Source organism: Cryptotermes secundus, unplaced genomic scaffold (assembly GCF_002891405.2).
Source record: "Cryptotermes secundus unplaced genomic scaffold, Csec_1.0 scaffold87, whole genome shotgun sequence".
In the NCBI taxonomy this organism is placed as follows: Eukaryota; Metazoa; Arthropoda; class Insecta; order Blattodea; family Kalotermitidae; genus Cryptotermes; species Cryptotermes secundus.
Window position 1 is genome coordinate 307,434 of NW_019739942.1, and position 17,814 is coordinate 325,247.

Sequence of the window (17,814 nt, forward strand, 5' to 3'; positions counted from 1 at the left end):
AAGAAGGGCTCAGCTCCATGAGTGAGTGTGTGTGTGTGAGAGAGAGAGTCTACCTCAAATTATTACATTACTGAATCTTCAGAAAAAAGGTGGGGAAAAATGTATAGGGAGTCATGTATCATTGTAGGTGATATGTGAGGGTAAACAGTAAACCCTTGCCAGTCCGGTTAAGTTAATCTTAGATATCAGTTAATTTAGATCAAAATAACCCGGCGGAGGTCGTCGAATTTTTAAGGGTGGAAAAATTCAGGGAACAAGTCCTCCAGGAGGGACTTTAAGCTGTGTGTCCCATGTCGTAACTTTACGGCACGTAAAAGAACCTCATATCCCCAAAGGGGATCACTGAGCCAAATTCCAGGACGTTTCCCGCCCAACAATAGTCTCTAAGGCCTCTGATAGATGGGGGAAGCATTATAGATACCGCTAAGCAAGTGGCCGAACTCGCTTGCTCAGCAGGACTGATGATACGCACAATTTATCGGTAGGGTATAGAGACTGGTAGAATATCATAGAGGGAAGCACAATAGATAAAACTGGTCGCGGTGCATGGGGAAACCCACCCTCTCCAACTAACTAACTAACTAAGTAGATCAAAATATGAAAAATTCAGTTCACTGTTGAGTATATACTTTAAAGACACATGGGATATAGGGAGCAAGAGGACCCTCAGACTGTGTATAGGGCAAATGGGGAGACAGAAACCAAAACAAGAAAATATCCAAGATTGGCTTGAGCTGGATGGAGATGTTTGATTTCAGCTTCTTGTCTTTTTTTAGTCTTTAAATAAAGGCTCTATATTGATATTTTTTATTCATTTTCATCAGCACTACCCATATTATTAAATTAGCCATTTATTTGTTTTCTAAGATTTTTTGCCTTTTAGGGCAATCCTTTTCTTCATTAATCTGGATCTCCCTCCCCCACCAATTAATCTGGATTAGTGAGGGTTTACTTCTTTTGCATTATTTGGTCCAAATATCATGTGAGATCTGAGTTTTTTGCAGTGGTGAGTATGTAGCTTACGGTTTTTTGCAGTGTGACACCATGCTGTCAAGCTACATATTGTCACATCCAAGACATCTTCAAGTTTTACTTGATAATGTTTTATGAAAATAGTTACTGATTGTAATAAACATGGATAATTGAAGAAAGCCATCTTCTGGGATGTGGCGCCGTGTAGAAACCTCAAATATTACATTATGGATAATTAATGCAAAAACTGCATCCCGCCTTCACTTACAAAGAAGCAAGCGTGTTAAGATATAGAATTGTGGCCTTCACTCTTTATGTCCAACTTCTAGCAGAGTCTTTGACTTCATAATGCTGAGACTTTGTATCTTCAGATATCTCTGTTATCTGGTAACTGAATGCTGGGTTAGTTGTATTACATCCATTATGACATGGTATGTTACCATAATGTTAGGCAAAAAAATGCTTTCCACTTGTAGGAAGTCAGTCAGTGTTATCAGCTTCCTAATTGTGTCTGTGCTATAGTTTAGGTTGTTTGAAATGATTATTGGCGAGTTTCTATAATTTTTAATGTGGTGGAGGTCACCTAATGTTCCTCCTCTATAGTCTGCTCAGAAGCATAAACATGTGGTGACTCTGGTCACAGTGACACTTCTCTCCTTGTGCATCAGTTTGAATGGGCATAGTTTTAGCATTCAGCACATTGTTCCCTCCTGGAGTCTACCTGTTGTGCACTGTATTGCACAGACATTTGATGTATAGCACTCTTTTACCGGGAAAATAAGCTATGATAGCCATATCAAACCCATTGTTGCTGGTGTTCTCGCACAATAAGTCTTTTGGACTCTCATTGGCAGGCCAAGCAGCCCATATTATGGTTTGATGTCAGGTTTTCACAGTAGTGACTGAAGAGTACCTTCTTGGATGTGAAATCATGTAAACTGATAGAAATTCACAGACGCCACAAAGGAAATTCTGTTTCCTTTGTCTAGGCCAAAGGGTGAGCCAAACAAGTACCTAGTAGGGAGCAGGAAGCAAGTTAAAGCAAAACACGTAAGCGAATTTCTACTGATGTTATATTTTAGCATCCTGTTGCATTGATTTAAGTCCATGATTTATTTAAACCGTATTGCAGTGCATACACTCATCTATCTCCTTCTCTCACTCGCACTACATGTTTCGGCATAATAATGCCATCTTCAGGTGCTTACTCATCCACGTCAAACTAGTTCATTGAATGCCTTAAAGCACAACACACACACGATAGTGAAAGAGTGCTCCAACAGAGGAGAATGGACGTGACTGGCATAGTGAGGTGCGATGTAGCGATGTGGAATCCTGAACAATTTTAATATTTTTAACGTTCGACATTTGTTAGTATATATGATAGATATATATTTTAGTTATTTTAATGTGAGGACAAGGCATGCAATGAACTAGTTTGACTGGATGAGTAAGCACCTGAAGATGGCATTATTATGCCAAAACATGTAGTGCGAGTGTGAGAAGGAGATAGATGAGTGTATGCACTGCAAGACGGTCTAAATAAATCATGAATTTCTACTGGATTACAGGGTGTTACATTCCAGAAGATTGTATTCTGTCAAACATGATTTTGGGAAATCTTCCATTTTTCAGCTTAATGTATATTTAGATAACAAAAACATCCTTTTCATGGTAAACAACATGTCACATTTTTTATTCGAAACATAATGCAATAACCAAATACGTGTATGTTAGTGTACTAGACACTGACAGAAGGTTCCTTTGATTATTGTGTTACTGACCACTGAAGTGTTTCTGTATATAAATATATCCAGGAACATACTGCACTAAACTTTTGATACTTCTTACTTTTTTATTTTAAATTTCACCAAAGTTTTTGGCATATGCTCAGAAATTTTAATTCTTAAAAGTACTACCTGGTTGAGCTCATGTAAATATAATCATAGTTACCTACAGATATATTGAAAGTACCCATAGTAAATTACATTTTTTTTTGTGCTCTAGTTACATATTAAATATATAAAAATAGATTGATTTAATTAATATAAATAGGATTTTTTTGAAAGCCAGATTTGTCTAAATATTTGCCCAGTTGTTAAGATACCATCAAGCAAACTTGTGACAACGGATTGTAGCCTACTCTTTCATGACCGTTCATGACAGCTGATTACCGAAACATTGTGAATTTCGCAGCATTAAGGAAATGTCCGCAGATCACATAAATTATGCCTACTTCTAAATCGGGTGATCTGTGCAGCGTTTGCTCGAATGGTTTTTGTAAACTTTATCCATAACTTTGAAAGAACGCTGGGCGTCACAGTGAATAGAATGCAGTCATATCGGTAATATCCACATCGACCGATTGTTCATATCAAATTCAGTAATATGTATAGTGCTGCTATCTTTGTTCCGTATTCCTCATAATATTGCGCTCTTCTTCCATAGGGAAATATGTTAGATTTAGATCTCTTCACACAGCACATAAAGTTTCCGACAAGAACGGAGTATCAGCACGATCAGCACCGATCATCACAAATACAGTTCGGTGCCTTGTTCGCAAATAAGCAGGCGCGTTGAACCGGTATAGTCAAGTACATGTGTGAAAGACGCGTCTCTGTTAATCTCTTGGTAGCCATAACGATTAAACAATATTATTACAATGATTTAGCTAATACGATACTGCTGTTAGAAGATACAGTGAAACAATAAAGTGTAATTGTAGTGGATTTATAATTTCTGTGCCTGAAAACAAAATGGAAGGGCAGTGTGTAATTCTGTACAAAGAAGCAATGGATGACGAGACAAGACGACAGAGTAACAATTCAATCCTTTGGCAATGAAAATGTAAGATGTTCTGCCTGGACAGTACTTTGGGAAATGAAACTGTTCATTTACCTGCTTACTCAACAGCACAAAGGACAATTATAAAGTACTAACAAAGAAGGAAAAATAAAACACGTAGCAGCAGCAGCAGCAGCAGCAGTAGTAAAGCCAGTGAGACGGAACCTAATTTATGGAAATGTAATCACGTAAAGACCTACCTTTCTTTTCAGACCGCAGTTTTACAGTTATGAATGATTCGATTCAATTGAAAATACATTAGAACAAGAAGGGATTGATGTTTAAAATGGGCAAGAAATAGATAGGGAAGAAAATGTGTGAAACAAACACTTAAGGTCCAGTAGACATTTTTATTTCTTCCAGTAAATCTGCGGTTTTCCAGATAATTACATAAAATGGATTTTTATGCATAGTTAGCTTCTGCTCAAGAGCTCTTTGAATGATATTCAAATTTTTACTGGAGATAGGCCTAACTTGCTCGGTCGTCCCGCACATTTTACGCTGCTTTTAAAAGAATGCCAAAAGTTGGCATTCATCATTCACGAACAGAAAGTTTAGAGGAAAAGGAAGCAGCTCAGAATGGTTTCATTATTTCTCTTTATGTTCCTTCTTTACGTCGTCATAGCTCTTATGGCTTATATTCGTAGGGGCAGCAAAAAAAAAAAAAAAATCCGACGAACTTATTACAACCGCGTAATATTTTTATAATAAAAAAAATGCTTTCAATTTTTATTAGCAATATGTGGTATATTTTCTACTTCTGTTAATTTTTTATTCTTTAAAAATCTACGGGGACCAGGGTACCCAGTTCTTTCCACCTGCGCCCGTGCCCCTTCTGTTGGAAGTTTTATTTTTTCCTTACCAAAAATGGATGTGATATTGACAGATTGTTCACACTATCCGACAGGTAGCAGGTGCCGACGCGTCAGAATATTCCTCCGAACTGTCGGTGGCCCTTCGTGTCGGTGACTTATGGTGTGAATTTATTCGTTAAAGTACCCCTTAAGGAAGGAAACTAGATTTTGTCGTGCTCAATAATACTTAAAAATAGCCACCAAATCAGACATTCGTTGCAATGTTTGTAGTGCCTTTTTTCCCATGTCAATTATGTAAATACAGTCATTATGAATAAAATAATTAAGGGAAATCGAAAATAGAAGTTTGATAACTACGAATAAGGTCTTAGATGATATACGTAGACAGCGTCTGTTTTTACTGTAATTACTGTACTGCCAGCTGGCAACTGTTGACAAAGTGGAAGTTCGGGAGCGCGCAGCCCACGTAATTTCAGTGGCACAATGAGATCCATTCATTCCATACGTAACGACACGGACGGGTAATGGACCATCAGCTGACCGGGTTTTCACACTGACCTAGGCACATCGGATCATCAGTTGTATTTTCGGATACCTACAAGTCTCTCTGCGAATCTCTTGCTAGCAATAATGTTTAACCATTCTTAAAATGATTTGGCTATTGCAGAATTCTTATTAGAAGAAGAGAACACTACCAAACAGAAAACGAGGCATTCATAAAATTCTCGTTCTTTGCTTCAAAGGAAGATCGGTGAGGAATACTTATAGTCTGGAAATAATTAATGGACGATGAGGCTGTTTCATCAGAACTTCCGAATGACAAAGTACGAATTCAGGTTTTTTGTTCATGAAATTTCAACATTTTTTGGTGGCAGAGAATACTTCACTCAGCGAAGCAAAAACACCAACCGAAAAATCACAACTTTCTTCCATCCTGTAATAAATATTTCAGAATGAAAGAGATAAGAGTTCAAATGTAAACAGTTTTTTAGTTCGCGATTATAGTCCCTAGAGAGCAGATGATATTTTATGAAACAATTAGAAAACTGGTTCTTGACAAATAATCTTATAATAAATATAGAAAAGACCAAAGCAAAAGTATTTCATGGAAGAGGATCCTGTTTAGTTCATAGACCTGTTCTGTATTTAAATAACAAAGAAATTACTTATTCATCAAATTTAACATTTTTAGGTATCTATATCACAGAAAACTTAAGATATACAATACCTTTGTCAAAAATTAAACAAAGCTCTTTATTTGATTAAATCCATACAAGACTCAGTTAAGTATAACTGTATTAAGAAATGTTTATTTTACAAAACCTGAATCTATACTAAAACATGGTATTATATTTTAGGGGGGTGTAAATGAAGTAATTAAAACACACAAAGGTCTAAGACTTCTTATTAAAGGAGTAAAAAACAGGATCTCTTCTACAAGTCTGTTTGGGGATTTTAAGATATAACTGTAACTCTGTTTGGGGATTTTAAGATATAACTGTAACTTCATTATACATATTTGAGATCGTGTAAAGTAAGTGAAAGTAAAGGTATCCCTGTAACAGGCTGTGTAGGCCCATAGGGTTGTGAGACGTCAAGGTTCCCACATTTTCTAGACAATCGGCTCATAGTATTTGAGATCATGTACTTTATAAAAAAAATATGATCTATAAGATGCAATATTCTGATATTCATAAGTATGACACAGAAGGGAAGCAGGATTTGTATGTCCAATTAGACAATACTGCCCATCAAAAAGTGTAATTAAAATGGGAATAAAAATACATAACTTAGCCAATGATATAAAAAGAATAGAAAATTTTAAGGTTTTTAAAAATAAATTAAAACGTTATTTATTGCAAAACTGTTTTTATTCTCTACAAGAGTTTTTTTCGTAACAATGATAGACGGAAGTTTGTAACTCGATTTAGTCTTGATATAATACAGAATTATATAGATGGTCTTTGGATTATCTTCACTAACCGTGTGATGCTTTGTTTTACATGACTGACTTGTGTTTCTGGTGGTTTAAGTATATTTATTGCTTTATATTAAATTCCTGGGAGTTGGCATCCATGGTTGGTAAGCTACAGCTGGGGGTTACTGATTGAAAAGGGATCGTATTATTCATTGCTTTATATATTGTTTCGTACATTTTTAAGAGTTGTTGACATGTAGTGTTTGGCTGTTTTTAATTGACTTATCCAATTGTGCCTGTGCAACAGTTATGGATGTTAAATAAATTATCATTATCCTACACTACTGAATAATTAACCTATTAATACTGAATCATGACTATATTAATTTGCACAACACAAACCATTTTTTATATTGACTGGATGCTAATTTCAGCTTCTCCCTATTAAAGTGATAGGTTATCAAGAAGGTGCAGCAGAAACTTATTGTTTATGGAGTTTCTAATACATATAACTTCAGATTTGGAGCTCTGTAATTAATTAATTAATTATAGTTTGAGTGCACATTTTACAAACACAACCTTCCCAGTTATTTATAGGGATGTCAGCTGATAATGATAAATCAGTACAATATATCAGGCAAACAAATTAGATATTAATATGGAGTCACCACATAATTTCTTGGTAGCATAAAATTACTCTTATTATGAAGTATTAAGAAACAAGCCCATCAATTACAGAAAATTCAGGGAGATATTGTGCTTAGTTATTAGGAATAAACAACAACATAACAATAATAGGCATGTAATGAAAGTAAAATCTAATATATACGTAATGTTTAAACTCTGAATTATGTTTCTTAAACTATTTAAAAAACTTAAAAAACTTGAGCCTGCATTATAATTTACATGCAAGTATGATAATTTGTGATATAAATATGTCAGAATAGCGTTTAAGACTGAATTTAATTACTTAAGCAATTTAAAAAAGCCCTGATCTTTTAACATGATTCTGTATCAATATAAATATATCCAGTATCAATATGGCCTACCATAATGACTAGCATTCCTAATTATGATTTTACATTTGTCATTTTGGATACATGTACTCAGATATGAATATCTGAATTTATACCCAAGCCATAAAACTGATACTTCATAGACAATGTAAGAACATCAGCATCACCAGTGTGAAAAATATGACATCTCTTATGTTTGATTTGGAGTTTCATAAACCTGGTTATGAAGTGTTCTGTCTTGTAGTATATAACACCAACATGTAGTCCACTGAAAGCCAATTGACATTTCAGAGGAACATGTTTCCGCCATCTTCACGGTTGAAGAATAAGCCAAGCAAGAAACCAGCAGGTAACATGTTCCTGCAAAATTGTTGGTTGAATTTCAAGGGACTTAATGGCATATCCCAGAAGACAATACCCTTCAGACCTATCTATTAAGTTCAGTAGGGCATTCTTTTATTTCTGATTAATCACACAAGTGCAAAACTGTTACCAGTACATCATAAAGATCAACAAGCACTGAAATAACACTCCATAAGCACAATGCATTTTAGGATTCCAAGGGATAAGACTTCAGATATTCTAACTGAACACTTCTTATATGAAGAACGTGTGCTAATAATTAAACGTCAATGGCAAAAATTGGCCATTATCATACAGAATGACATATGCTTTAAAAACTTAGTAACCTGAACAACATTCCTGAGATGATAATAATAATATATTCATTACATTTCCATAATGTCACATTTCAATTTTCTTACAGATCATCACAGTTGCATTAAGAAAACTATACACAGCAATTCTTCTGAACTCAAAATCCAACTCAAATAAATTTGATAGATAAGAATGTCAAAATTTTTATAAAGAAAAAAGCATTTCATATAAATACCATGAAATAGCAAATCTTAGTCAGCTTTAAAAATAAGTGAAACATTCTTTTCCCTATCAATATGTAAATTATAGTATGGACTGAAAGCAGGGTCCAAATCGCTGTAGTATCTGTTATAATTCTTATTCATTCTCTCAGCAAAATAATGCAGTTACAAACTTCTAAAATCTGACAATTCTCTAACTTCTGAAATGGAACTGCAGCTTCCTGCAAGATGTACTATTAAAAATGAAGAATCAGTGTATGAAATGTTGAAAGCACTAACTGCTGCCTTTGCTTTACAGTGAGGCAAAGTAATCCCATGATGTGGAGTAGCAGATCAGTCTACTGATAACAAGTCTACAAGGCTCTATAGAATATGGTACTTAAGGTAAGCTATATTTAAATACAAGGTCATCAGAGAAGACTTCCCATATGTCAAGGAAGTCCCAGGCTTCTATTTCTGTAATGCTGGTTTGAAAACTAGTGTAGTTCCCAAAATTTAAGTTCATGCAATCTTCTGACAATGCCATGTACCTCTAATATATTGTCACTTGTATAGGTGACTTATAAGATGCGTTTCAGATTGGAAATTGGATTTATTGACCACTCCCTGTACAATCCCTCATAATCACAATAAATTACAGTAACTCACAATAAATCGTCAGCCAAACCCTTCTTCCATGACTGCCTAAGACTCACTCAATTCTGACTGGACTCTTGACTCTACTTTCTAGCCAAGTCCAAGTCGCATTGCGACTGACGGTCAGTCAGTCTGTCTGTCTTGGTGTCAAGTCCTGGCTGGGGCTCATGACCAGATTTTTTTCCTTATATGAAAGTTACTGTCCTGTCCGTTTGGGGCATCCTCTCTGACGAGAGGTCGGGTCTGTCATCTGTCAGTCATAGTCCATATTAGTAAGTCAATTGTCAGTATTTACATATATTTACAAATTTAATCTTAATTCCTATTTCTACGTACTATTTCTAGCTGGCCTGGGTTTCTGGTTATATAGCCTTGGATCGGACCTCACAGATAATGTGCCCATTGCCTAGCAATGGATGTCTACTGTTGTCGCATATTGTAGGCTTTACCTAACAAAGGGCTGTTTACCCAGAATCTGTTTCTGTGGGAAGGTGTTTATCAAGTCGTTGGCTAGCAATGGATCTATATGTCACAATATCTATTATGCATTGTAATATTACTCTTTCAAATACACACCCTACATACTGGATAGTAAATAGGGAAACAAATCCAATCTATGCAGCTTTAACGCAAATTAATGTCAAAATTAACCAAGACTAGCACCTATTGTACTACAAATATTAGATTCCTATGGCTTAATGGTGAAGCACTGCGTGTGTTTACATACATCATGCTATTCAACACTGTTTCAGTAGCATTTATTCCAAACTTTTTCCCTTAAATGCAAGATTATCTGAGAGCCTACTGCAAATTGGTCAGTCCAATGGAAGAGAAAGAGGCTCCTCACACGAACTCTCTCCCCATGTGTTCTGGTTTACAGTGCTGTTGACATGCCCATAGGTCAACAAATAAAACACATGCAAATCATAGAAGATGCTAGGAATATTCTGTATTGTTATGCATGCATACCTTGCACCTCCATAAAATGTCCACATTCACAGGTTGAAGTTTCTTTTAGGAAACAGAGCAAATATGAAGCTTAAAACAAAAAAACCTAGCACTGATCACATCAAATTTTTCTTCAGTAGGCAATCAATCAACCTGTGAAAGAGAGTGCTTTACACTTCCATGGGCATTTAGATGGGGCTGTAATAAACAAAAGGGGGGGGGGGGTAACTTACTACTGCTGGTTCACTAACTTAGAGCTTATTAGAAATCATATGAAAGTCTGTACCCTAGTTTTGGAACATAGCAATTAAGAGCCTATGAATACTTCAAGTATAAACTGAAACTTACCTCCTTGATTCATTTTGTCACCCAGGATAGTACATAAAGCATAAATGTCCATAGAGTTTTCACTCTTAACTCTTTGTCTGGCGCGAAGGGTATTTAAATGCCACTCCTGTCCTGTCCTTTAAGCTTTAAGTCGCTAAAATGCATGTGTTTACTTTTTTTTTAAATAACTTCAACAAAAATTGGTTTTTAAAAACTAAATTTTCAGGAACTAATAAAAAGACAATATTTTATGCAAAAGATGTCTTTTCATACCTTTTTAGTAGTTTTTCTTTGTGTGATAAGCACTGAAACATGAAAGTTTGCAGAGAGCCACACCACAGCTTGCACACACGACACGTTTCTTTTCTAATCTTGTGCTTAGCGCACACGCGACACTTTCTCATGGCACCATTCTTCTTCGTGTTACTGGGAGGAACATGGACCATTTTGTGTATTTTCAGGCCACCCTATAGACAATTTGCTGGGTCCTTCACTGGTGGTCTTTTCAAGGTCGTGGGCCGAGTCTGAAGCAATAGTTTCGTCATCCACTTCATTTCTTGACTCTTCTCCCTCTCTGCACTGTTTGTTTGGTTCTGTCATTTTTTCTACACAGTCCAATATGAAATCTTTGAATTTGTATTTTCTCTTCTTGTATTTTTCGTTTGTTGTATTCTTTTTGAATAGAATGAAACTATTCAACGCTGCCATTTGCAACAAGAAAAACACCAGTTTCTTTGTACACTTTACAGTTTTGCGGGAACAAGGACAGCATTTGATCGGCCATGTCAACCCCCCTCATATGTTTATTGTACTCCCCAATTACCTCAGGTCTGCATATTTTTTCTCCTTTGCGATTCGTTTTTGCAGATTCAACGATTTTTGCTGTGTGAAGAGTGGAGATAAGTTTGATGTCTCTTTTATCTCTCCACACCTGTATGAGAATTTGCCCCTTCCTAGAAAACACAGATTTCCCTTTTTCCAAATTTTTTACATCATCCTTTAGTTCTTTAGGAGCTCCTCAGTCCATTCTGAAGGTACCACACACATCAGTATTTCTCTGTAATAAACTAATAACATCTCACACAATTCTACACTATTGTAATAGTTATCCTGGGAGAGATGATACCCTTTATCTAGAAGCTGTGGCCCCAACAGATCGACAACTAATTCCTTTAAAGGTCTTGATTTTCCACAGTAAATTTCAAAATTCCAAATATATCCACCTGTTGATTCACAAACAAGATAAGCCTTTATACCATACTTATTAGGTTTGTCAGGCATATATACTCGGAAGATAAGGCGTCCTTTCCAAGCGATCATTCCCTCATCTATTGAAATTTGCTTTTCAGGGATATATGTGTTTCTAAATTTCCCCACTAATGAGTGTATAATTGGCCTAACTTTATACAGGCGATCTTCACAGTCAGCTGGTCGTGCATCGTTGTCTGCAAAATGAAGAAATTTCGAGATCTGTTGGAACCGCCTCAAAGACATCTTTTGTCCATACCATGGAGTGTGAAATAGGGGGCTAGTGGACAAATATTCTTCAATTTCAGGGCGTTTGTCGATTCCTGTCATGAACACAATTCCTAAGTATATCCACATTTCACCTGGTGTGACATATTTGTAATTGTGTTCTTGAGAGTGAGGAGCTAGCTCATGGGTGTTGAAGTGCTGGTGAGCATAGCGATTGGTTTCAGTTGTGATGTGATTTAATAAGTCATCATCCAGAAAAATTTTAATCCATGGAAAGGGGTGCATTTTATGTGTTATATCAATTTTGATCCCAGAACTACTAATAAATGGAACTATTGTTGGTACAATGTCTCCATACGTCCATGAGATGGGCATGTCCGTCACCACACTTGTGGTCACTAAATGTTCATGATTACTGTCTTGTGGATCATTGTCTATCACTGTATTATTGTCACTATCAATTCCATCTGATACAGGAATCATTATTTCATCGCCACTTTCATCATCAGCACAAATCTCGTTCACAACACTTTCCAGCTGGTCTGTAGGAACACTCCTGACACTTGCTGTGAGAAGCCATGGTGAAACTGAATGAATGTGAAATATTTTCTGACCTATTCCTTCTCGGAGGGTTCTGGCAGTAATATAGACCCCCACAAAGTCAACAAGGGTTGTATACAACCATGCACAAAAACTATCATAAATATGTCTTTGGTTGATGAGTGCCAAGACAGCAAAGAAGGGAAGAGTGTATCAAAGTGCTAAAACACGCCAATGCCAGGGAACGGCTGGCATCGTCCGGGCATGAAAACACACCCGCGCCAGTCAAAGAGTTAAAATGGGGGAATCTGGTAGCATAAGGGCAATGTGCTGTATTCTTACATTCAAGATTCAGCATCTGAGACCGACTGGATCTGGTTTGAAGTTCTTCTCATGCTTTCCGGTTTCTCATCTCTGACTGACCAATGAACTGCAAGCAGCAGAGCCTTTCTTGAGAAGCTGGTAACCTTTAAGCTAGTCATAAAATTTTCTGCCTTCTATAGAGTCCAGAAGTCTGTTATAGTGTTCCCAACAGCCCACCACTGGACTTTTTTCCTGGCCAGATCTTAAGGAAACAGGTTGTGATGGTGTTCTTACACCGTTATTTCCTTAAGTTTATTCTTCAGTTTTAAAAAATCAAAATTTTGTGAATATGGGGTATTTAAAACCTCTCACCAGGATTCATTAGGCTGTAGGTCCCATATGTTGGCTACTGTCCTCATTATTTGGAGTAAACTTGTATTTTACTGCCAATTTTTCGTGAGACTTAACTATAGGGAGTGCAGTCACAATCAGTTATTAGTGTCAATAAAAACGGAACTTTGCTGGTGGAGGAGGAGGTACATGTTTTGATTCCTGTACACTGGCTTTGGGATATTCCTTAGAAACAAGGCCTGATCTTTTTAGTGTGTGCAGGGATGGCAGGTGTAGTTCCATACGCTCTGACCCTTCCAGTGACATGCTGCAGCACTGGCTTATATCAAGGTACTTCAAATTGAAACAGTTCTGTCCAACTGCTCTAAGACTTGCATCTGTTAGCTGAGAGCAACCCTGCAAGGAGACATTTCTTAGTATTTATCAGATGAACAAATTTGAGTTCAGGTGACAAGCCAAACTAAGATTATGAACTTCATTATAAAAATCTGTATGAGCAAAATTTATATATGAATCTTTGTAAAGCAAGGGCTGTCTGTATACTATATGCTATAATCTTATCTCCATAAACAAAACTCCATATAACAAAGTAAAACAATGTAGGATTTGAGGTTCTGACATCAGTGGTCATGAAAAGTACTATCGTATGGGATATACATATTCCATTGAAATTCAACCTACGTTTCAGAGGGACATTGCCTCCATCTCCAGAGTCGAAGAATAAGCTGAGAAAGATACCAGTGTGAAAGCAGGTGGCAAGCAGACCCTGAAGGTGGAGGTGGAATGTTCCTCCGAAACATCTGCTGACTTCAACAGACTACATGGCATTATATTCCAGAAGATAGTACTCTTCAAAGTAAAACATTTCTCCTGAAACACAGACTCCCAAATAAATGAAAATAAAAAAGAAAGAGAGTTTGTATGCCTGAAATATTTTACTTCCTTTACATAAAGTAAATTGAATGCATTATAAATCAATATTTCACTTAGTTTAAAATCTATGTAATATATTTTGTTCTTTGATTAAGACATCAGAAGTTTTGTGTGCAAATGAGTGGGATTTTCTAAATTTAGCCATAGTCCACACGTATTTAACATTAGTCAAAACTCAAAAGCGTGGTAAATTGACCATTCTACTCTAGAATTTTTCTCCCCTAGAACATCTGCTCATCATACCATAGGTTTTTATAAGGTAATTGGAAGGAATCATGAGAAACTGTTGAAATATTGTGCTGGATACCTGCTCATTAACAGTCTCAGCATGTTATGTACTGTACTTGATCTTTGAAGATTTTACATTTGTCGCTACCCAAAAGTGACAGATACCTGTAGTTCGAGGCGTTTCAGTCTTGACAAATGCTTTACAGTATTGATCACACCATCATCTGAGATATTGTGACAGTAACTCATTATTAGGGTTTCAATACTTGGATTCTTTGAGGCCAGCTCTGAAATGCCTATATGTGTTACCTGAAAGCATAATATAAAATGCACAAAGCAAAAGTAATACTGATTTGTAGCAAAATTTATAAAGGTTATTTTTTTCAACAAGCTTCTTATACATAAGCACAACTTTATCAGAAGCGAAGGAGCAATCGTTTTTTCCTTAAAGACAAGATATCAATCAGCCTAACCTAGAAGCAGGACATATTAAATTTCCTGAAAAAAACTAACCTGCTGACAGCGACTCAGATCTAAATGTCGAAGTTCAAGAAAGTTAAAGGCATACTTCAAGCTAACATCCGTGATTCTGTTGCAACCACACAAATCTAATTCTTGCAAACCTGAGGAAAAACAAACAAATTAGAAAAAAATTATTCTTTCCTGAAAATATCCTGAAATGATATACCCAAACAAAAGTTTGTAATTAAATATCAACACTCTGCATACCTCTCAGTCTAACAAGTGAGAAACCATTTTCTATTTCTTCGGTGTTCTGATCTTCACACATCTGCAATACAGCTTCTTTCCTTTTGGCATCATTCACTATATCTTGTTCAGCTCTACTCCTCAGTGATATCCTGTGTAAGGGGTCAGTGTGTGGAACCCCGCTATTACCAATCCAGTGGATTCCATTGATTTCTTTTTCTACCAGACTTGTAACTTCAGTTCTATTTTTCTGCTCTTTTGTCTGTTCTGACCTTCCTGTTCTCAACCCCAAGCCTGTGAGTCCTGCGTCAGTTATTTTATCACAGCTTGTCACATTGAGAGATCGTAGCCACACTTGGTGCTGCCAAACAGCCTGAATAGATGTGTCTGTTACTGCATTGAAACACCAACCAAGGTCAAGATGTATAAGCCCAGGAAGGCTCTCAGCTATGCGGCAAACAGTTCTCTCATCTAAAGAGAGTGCAGTGAGATAAAGTCTTTGGAAATGTGGATTCACATAGGAACACAGTCCCTTCTCAATGCCCTCACCAGTAACCTGTTCACAGTGTGATAGGTTTAAGTCTACCAATTTCCTAAGATGACGAAGTTCTGCTACACCTATATTTGTTATAGCAAGGCAGTACTCCATGTTGAGTTTAGATAGATTTTGTAGGTTGTGACAGATGGCTGAGAAAGAAAGATCACTGATGTGTGAACAGAAGCCTAACTCTAATTTGACGAGAGTCTGCTGGCATTCTGTCAGTCTCAGTATGCCTGTATTGTTCAGTTGTTCACAAAACTGAAGATCTAGTGCTTTAAGATTCAGAGCTGGTACTTCTGCTAGCTGCGACAATGCCGCATTATCAATAAGTGTGCTACCAAATCCCAACCTTCTGATCTTCTCTGCTTTTGACACAATATACTGTAATATATTCCTGAAAGTCAGAACGCTTTCTGATGCCATTATACTGCCAGACTTTGACATGTTACCAGGATAAAATTTCTTACATAGTCCACTATGGAATGAAATCTGGCATCCTGTCAATGACAGATCTTCCAAATTAGGTGCAATTGCCACAAACCTGTTGAAGAGGGCATCTGAAAGATATCTATTTGACTCAAGCCTTAGTTCCCTGAGTGTTACAAGGGTCTTGCTAAGTAGCTGAATATCACATTTCTGTTCCAGTACGCGCCCTGACATTAGAAGTTCACGACAGCCACTCACATCAAGAATTTCTAAACGGGAGCACCTTAATAGAATATCTACAAAAGTTTTTTCTGATACATCACAGCTATATATGGAAAGAGACCGCATTTGTGGACAGAATCTGTCCCAAAATACGGTTAATTTTCCTCCTAGCTCTACATTATTAAACAGAAAATTCAGAAATGTTCCAAGACTATTTTCAAAGACTTTTAATGCTCTGGTCAGGTCATCATGCAACACTACTACTTCACTGCCATGTAGCTTCAGGTCTTTAGATGCCATGTGCCACAAATGGCACACTTGTGATGCACTTATCCTGTCTGATAAAGACAGGAACTCCAGGATGTATATTATGATCTGCAAAGGGAAAAGGGTTTCACAGTACAACAGTAAAAATAGTACAATGTAGAAAATTCGTTCTAGTAGAAATTATATCACGAAGTTGTCAAATTTGAATGAAAAATTAACTGTAACATTATCAATTAGATCAAAATGTATTTTACACAGGATTTGCACCAATTACAGTAAGGGATTAATAGATTTACGAGGTGACAACACAAAACATCATTTTAAAAAACAAAATAAAAGCACGGTACTTCACAATACTTCACAATATAACATTCAAGGTTATAAACGTTATGATCCAATGCACAACTGATTTTGATATAACTGTAGATATTAACAGTTCTCACCTCAAGAGGAAGTTCTACCAAACTGTTTTTCGTACTCAGCTCTTTATTTTCATTTGATACTGTTATAACGGACTCCATGTCAGATTTCTATGTATGTATATGCCAGTAATTAACACATTTAAATGTCTATTCAGTTCCGACCTTGACTGTCGCCTTCTCCTTCTACCAGCTGATTTAGCGACTTACGATTGCCATCCAAGAACCAGGTGAAACTTTCTACCCAGAGATGGCATGTCGAATGTTTATGGTATAACCTTTAACTGCTAGATGTCTCGCATACTCGTATGAGACCATAATGAGACTGTTAGTTGGGTGGTCTAACTCGCAGGTTGTAAATTCCCCGCGGGACCGGCCCCACAATGATGTTGGTGCGTGCGCCCGGCCTCTCGCTTCTGCGCAATCCTTGGGGTGAAAAGATCTCCCTACCAACTGGAAAAGCGTATTGTTATAGGAAGCGAGCAGTCTCACAGACTGACTGACTCCGGGCAGACAAACCAACAGCTGATCGCTGGTAGCCGTCATGTCACATCGTAAATTGCCTCGACGACTACAGTATTATAGCTTCAGAGTTTCGAAACAGTCAAGAAATAAAGGCAAATTCTGAGCTATTCTTCACCTACATCCGCCCACTTTTCTTCATTTCGACAATACATCGCCTGAAAAGTCTCCGCATTTAAAATCCACGTGGTTACGGACGGCAGTCAACAAACGTCCAAACTAACAGGGTTATTCTGCATCAGGAAAGAGTGTTTTGAGTGGCTGAACTAACCAAAACGGGAAGAGAACCCAAGCGGTGGTGACAATTACGTTATATACGATTTGCTGATTATTTATTTCATGATATATTTCTTGTTAAGCAACATAGTGTGAAATGTTTTGCTATCATCGTTATTTGGTGTGCAAGAATGAACAGTGAGTTAGTTATGCATGAAATTCTGGTGAGTTTGTAACTGGCATTTAAATATGTGTTTTTGTCATCAATCCAGCAGTTATCATGTACGATCTCACGCTTTGCACTGAGA

General features: G+C 36.8%; 2 protein-coding genes across 3 annotated transcripts in view; one reads left to right on the forward strand and one right to left on the reverse strand.

The window, feature by feature from the left end:
- Positions 1 to 2,506: 2,506 nt before the first annotated feature.
- LOC111872031 (zinc finger protein 423) overlaps positions 2,507 to 17,814 on the forward strand; it is a 610,024-nt gene continuing 594,716 nt past the window's right edge. Inside the window, exons 1-2 of the mRNA XM_033754486.1 lie at positions 2,507 to 3,819; positions 8,742 to 8,827. The gene's annotated coding sequence lies outside the window, so the exon portion shown is untranslated. The remainder of the gene's footprint in view (positions 3,820 to 8,741; positions 8,828 to 17,814) is intronic.
- LOC111872028 (F-box/LRR-repeat protein 2) lies at positions 12,374 to 16,996 on the reverse strand. Of its 2 annotated transcripts, none has more exons than XM_033754488.1 (5): positions 16,793 to 16,996; positions 14,915 to 16,457; positions 14,699 to 14,808; positions 14,351 to 14,494; positions 12,374 to 12,800 (listed from the first exon to the last, which is right to left on the reverse strand). In XM_033754488.1, exons 1-5 carry the CDS (start codon positions 16,868 to 16,870, stop codon positions 12,762 to 12,764), a joined length of 1,914 nt encoding a protein of 637 aa, XP_033610379.1. In that variant the 5' UTR covers positions 16,871 to 16,996; the 3' UTR covers positions 12,374 to 12,761. The 2 variants fall into 2 exon arrangements, with proteins under 2 accessions (XP_033610379.1, XP_023721282.1); XM_023865514.2 differs by having other exon boundaries at positions 12,374 to 13,420; positions 16,793 to 16,995.

What these genes read in the sequence shown, in the direction of transcription:
- LOC111872028 (XM_023865514.2), bottom strand. Translation starts at nt 16,870, where the DNA reads ATGGAGTCCGTTATAACAGTATCAAATGAAAATAAAGAGCTGAGTACG. An exon ending in CTCACTTGTTAGACTGAGAG is followed by an intron (nt 14,809 to 14,914) that starts GTATGCAGAGTG and finishes GTTTTTCCTCAG; the next exon opens with GTTTGCAAGAATTAGATTTG. An exon ending in TGAAACGCCTCGAACTACAG is followed by an intron (nt 13,421 to 14,350) that starts GTATCTGTCACT and finishes GTCTCCTTGCAG; the next exon opens with GGTTGCTCTCAGCTAACAGA.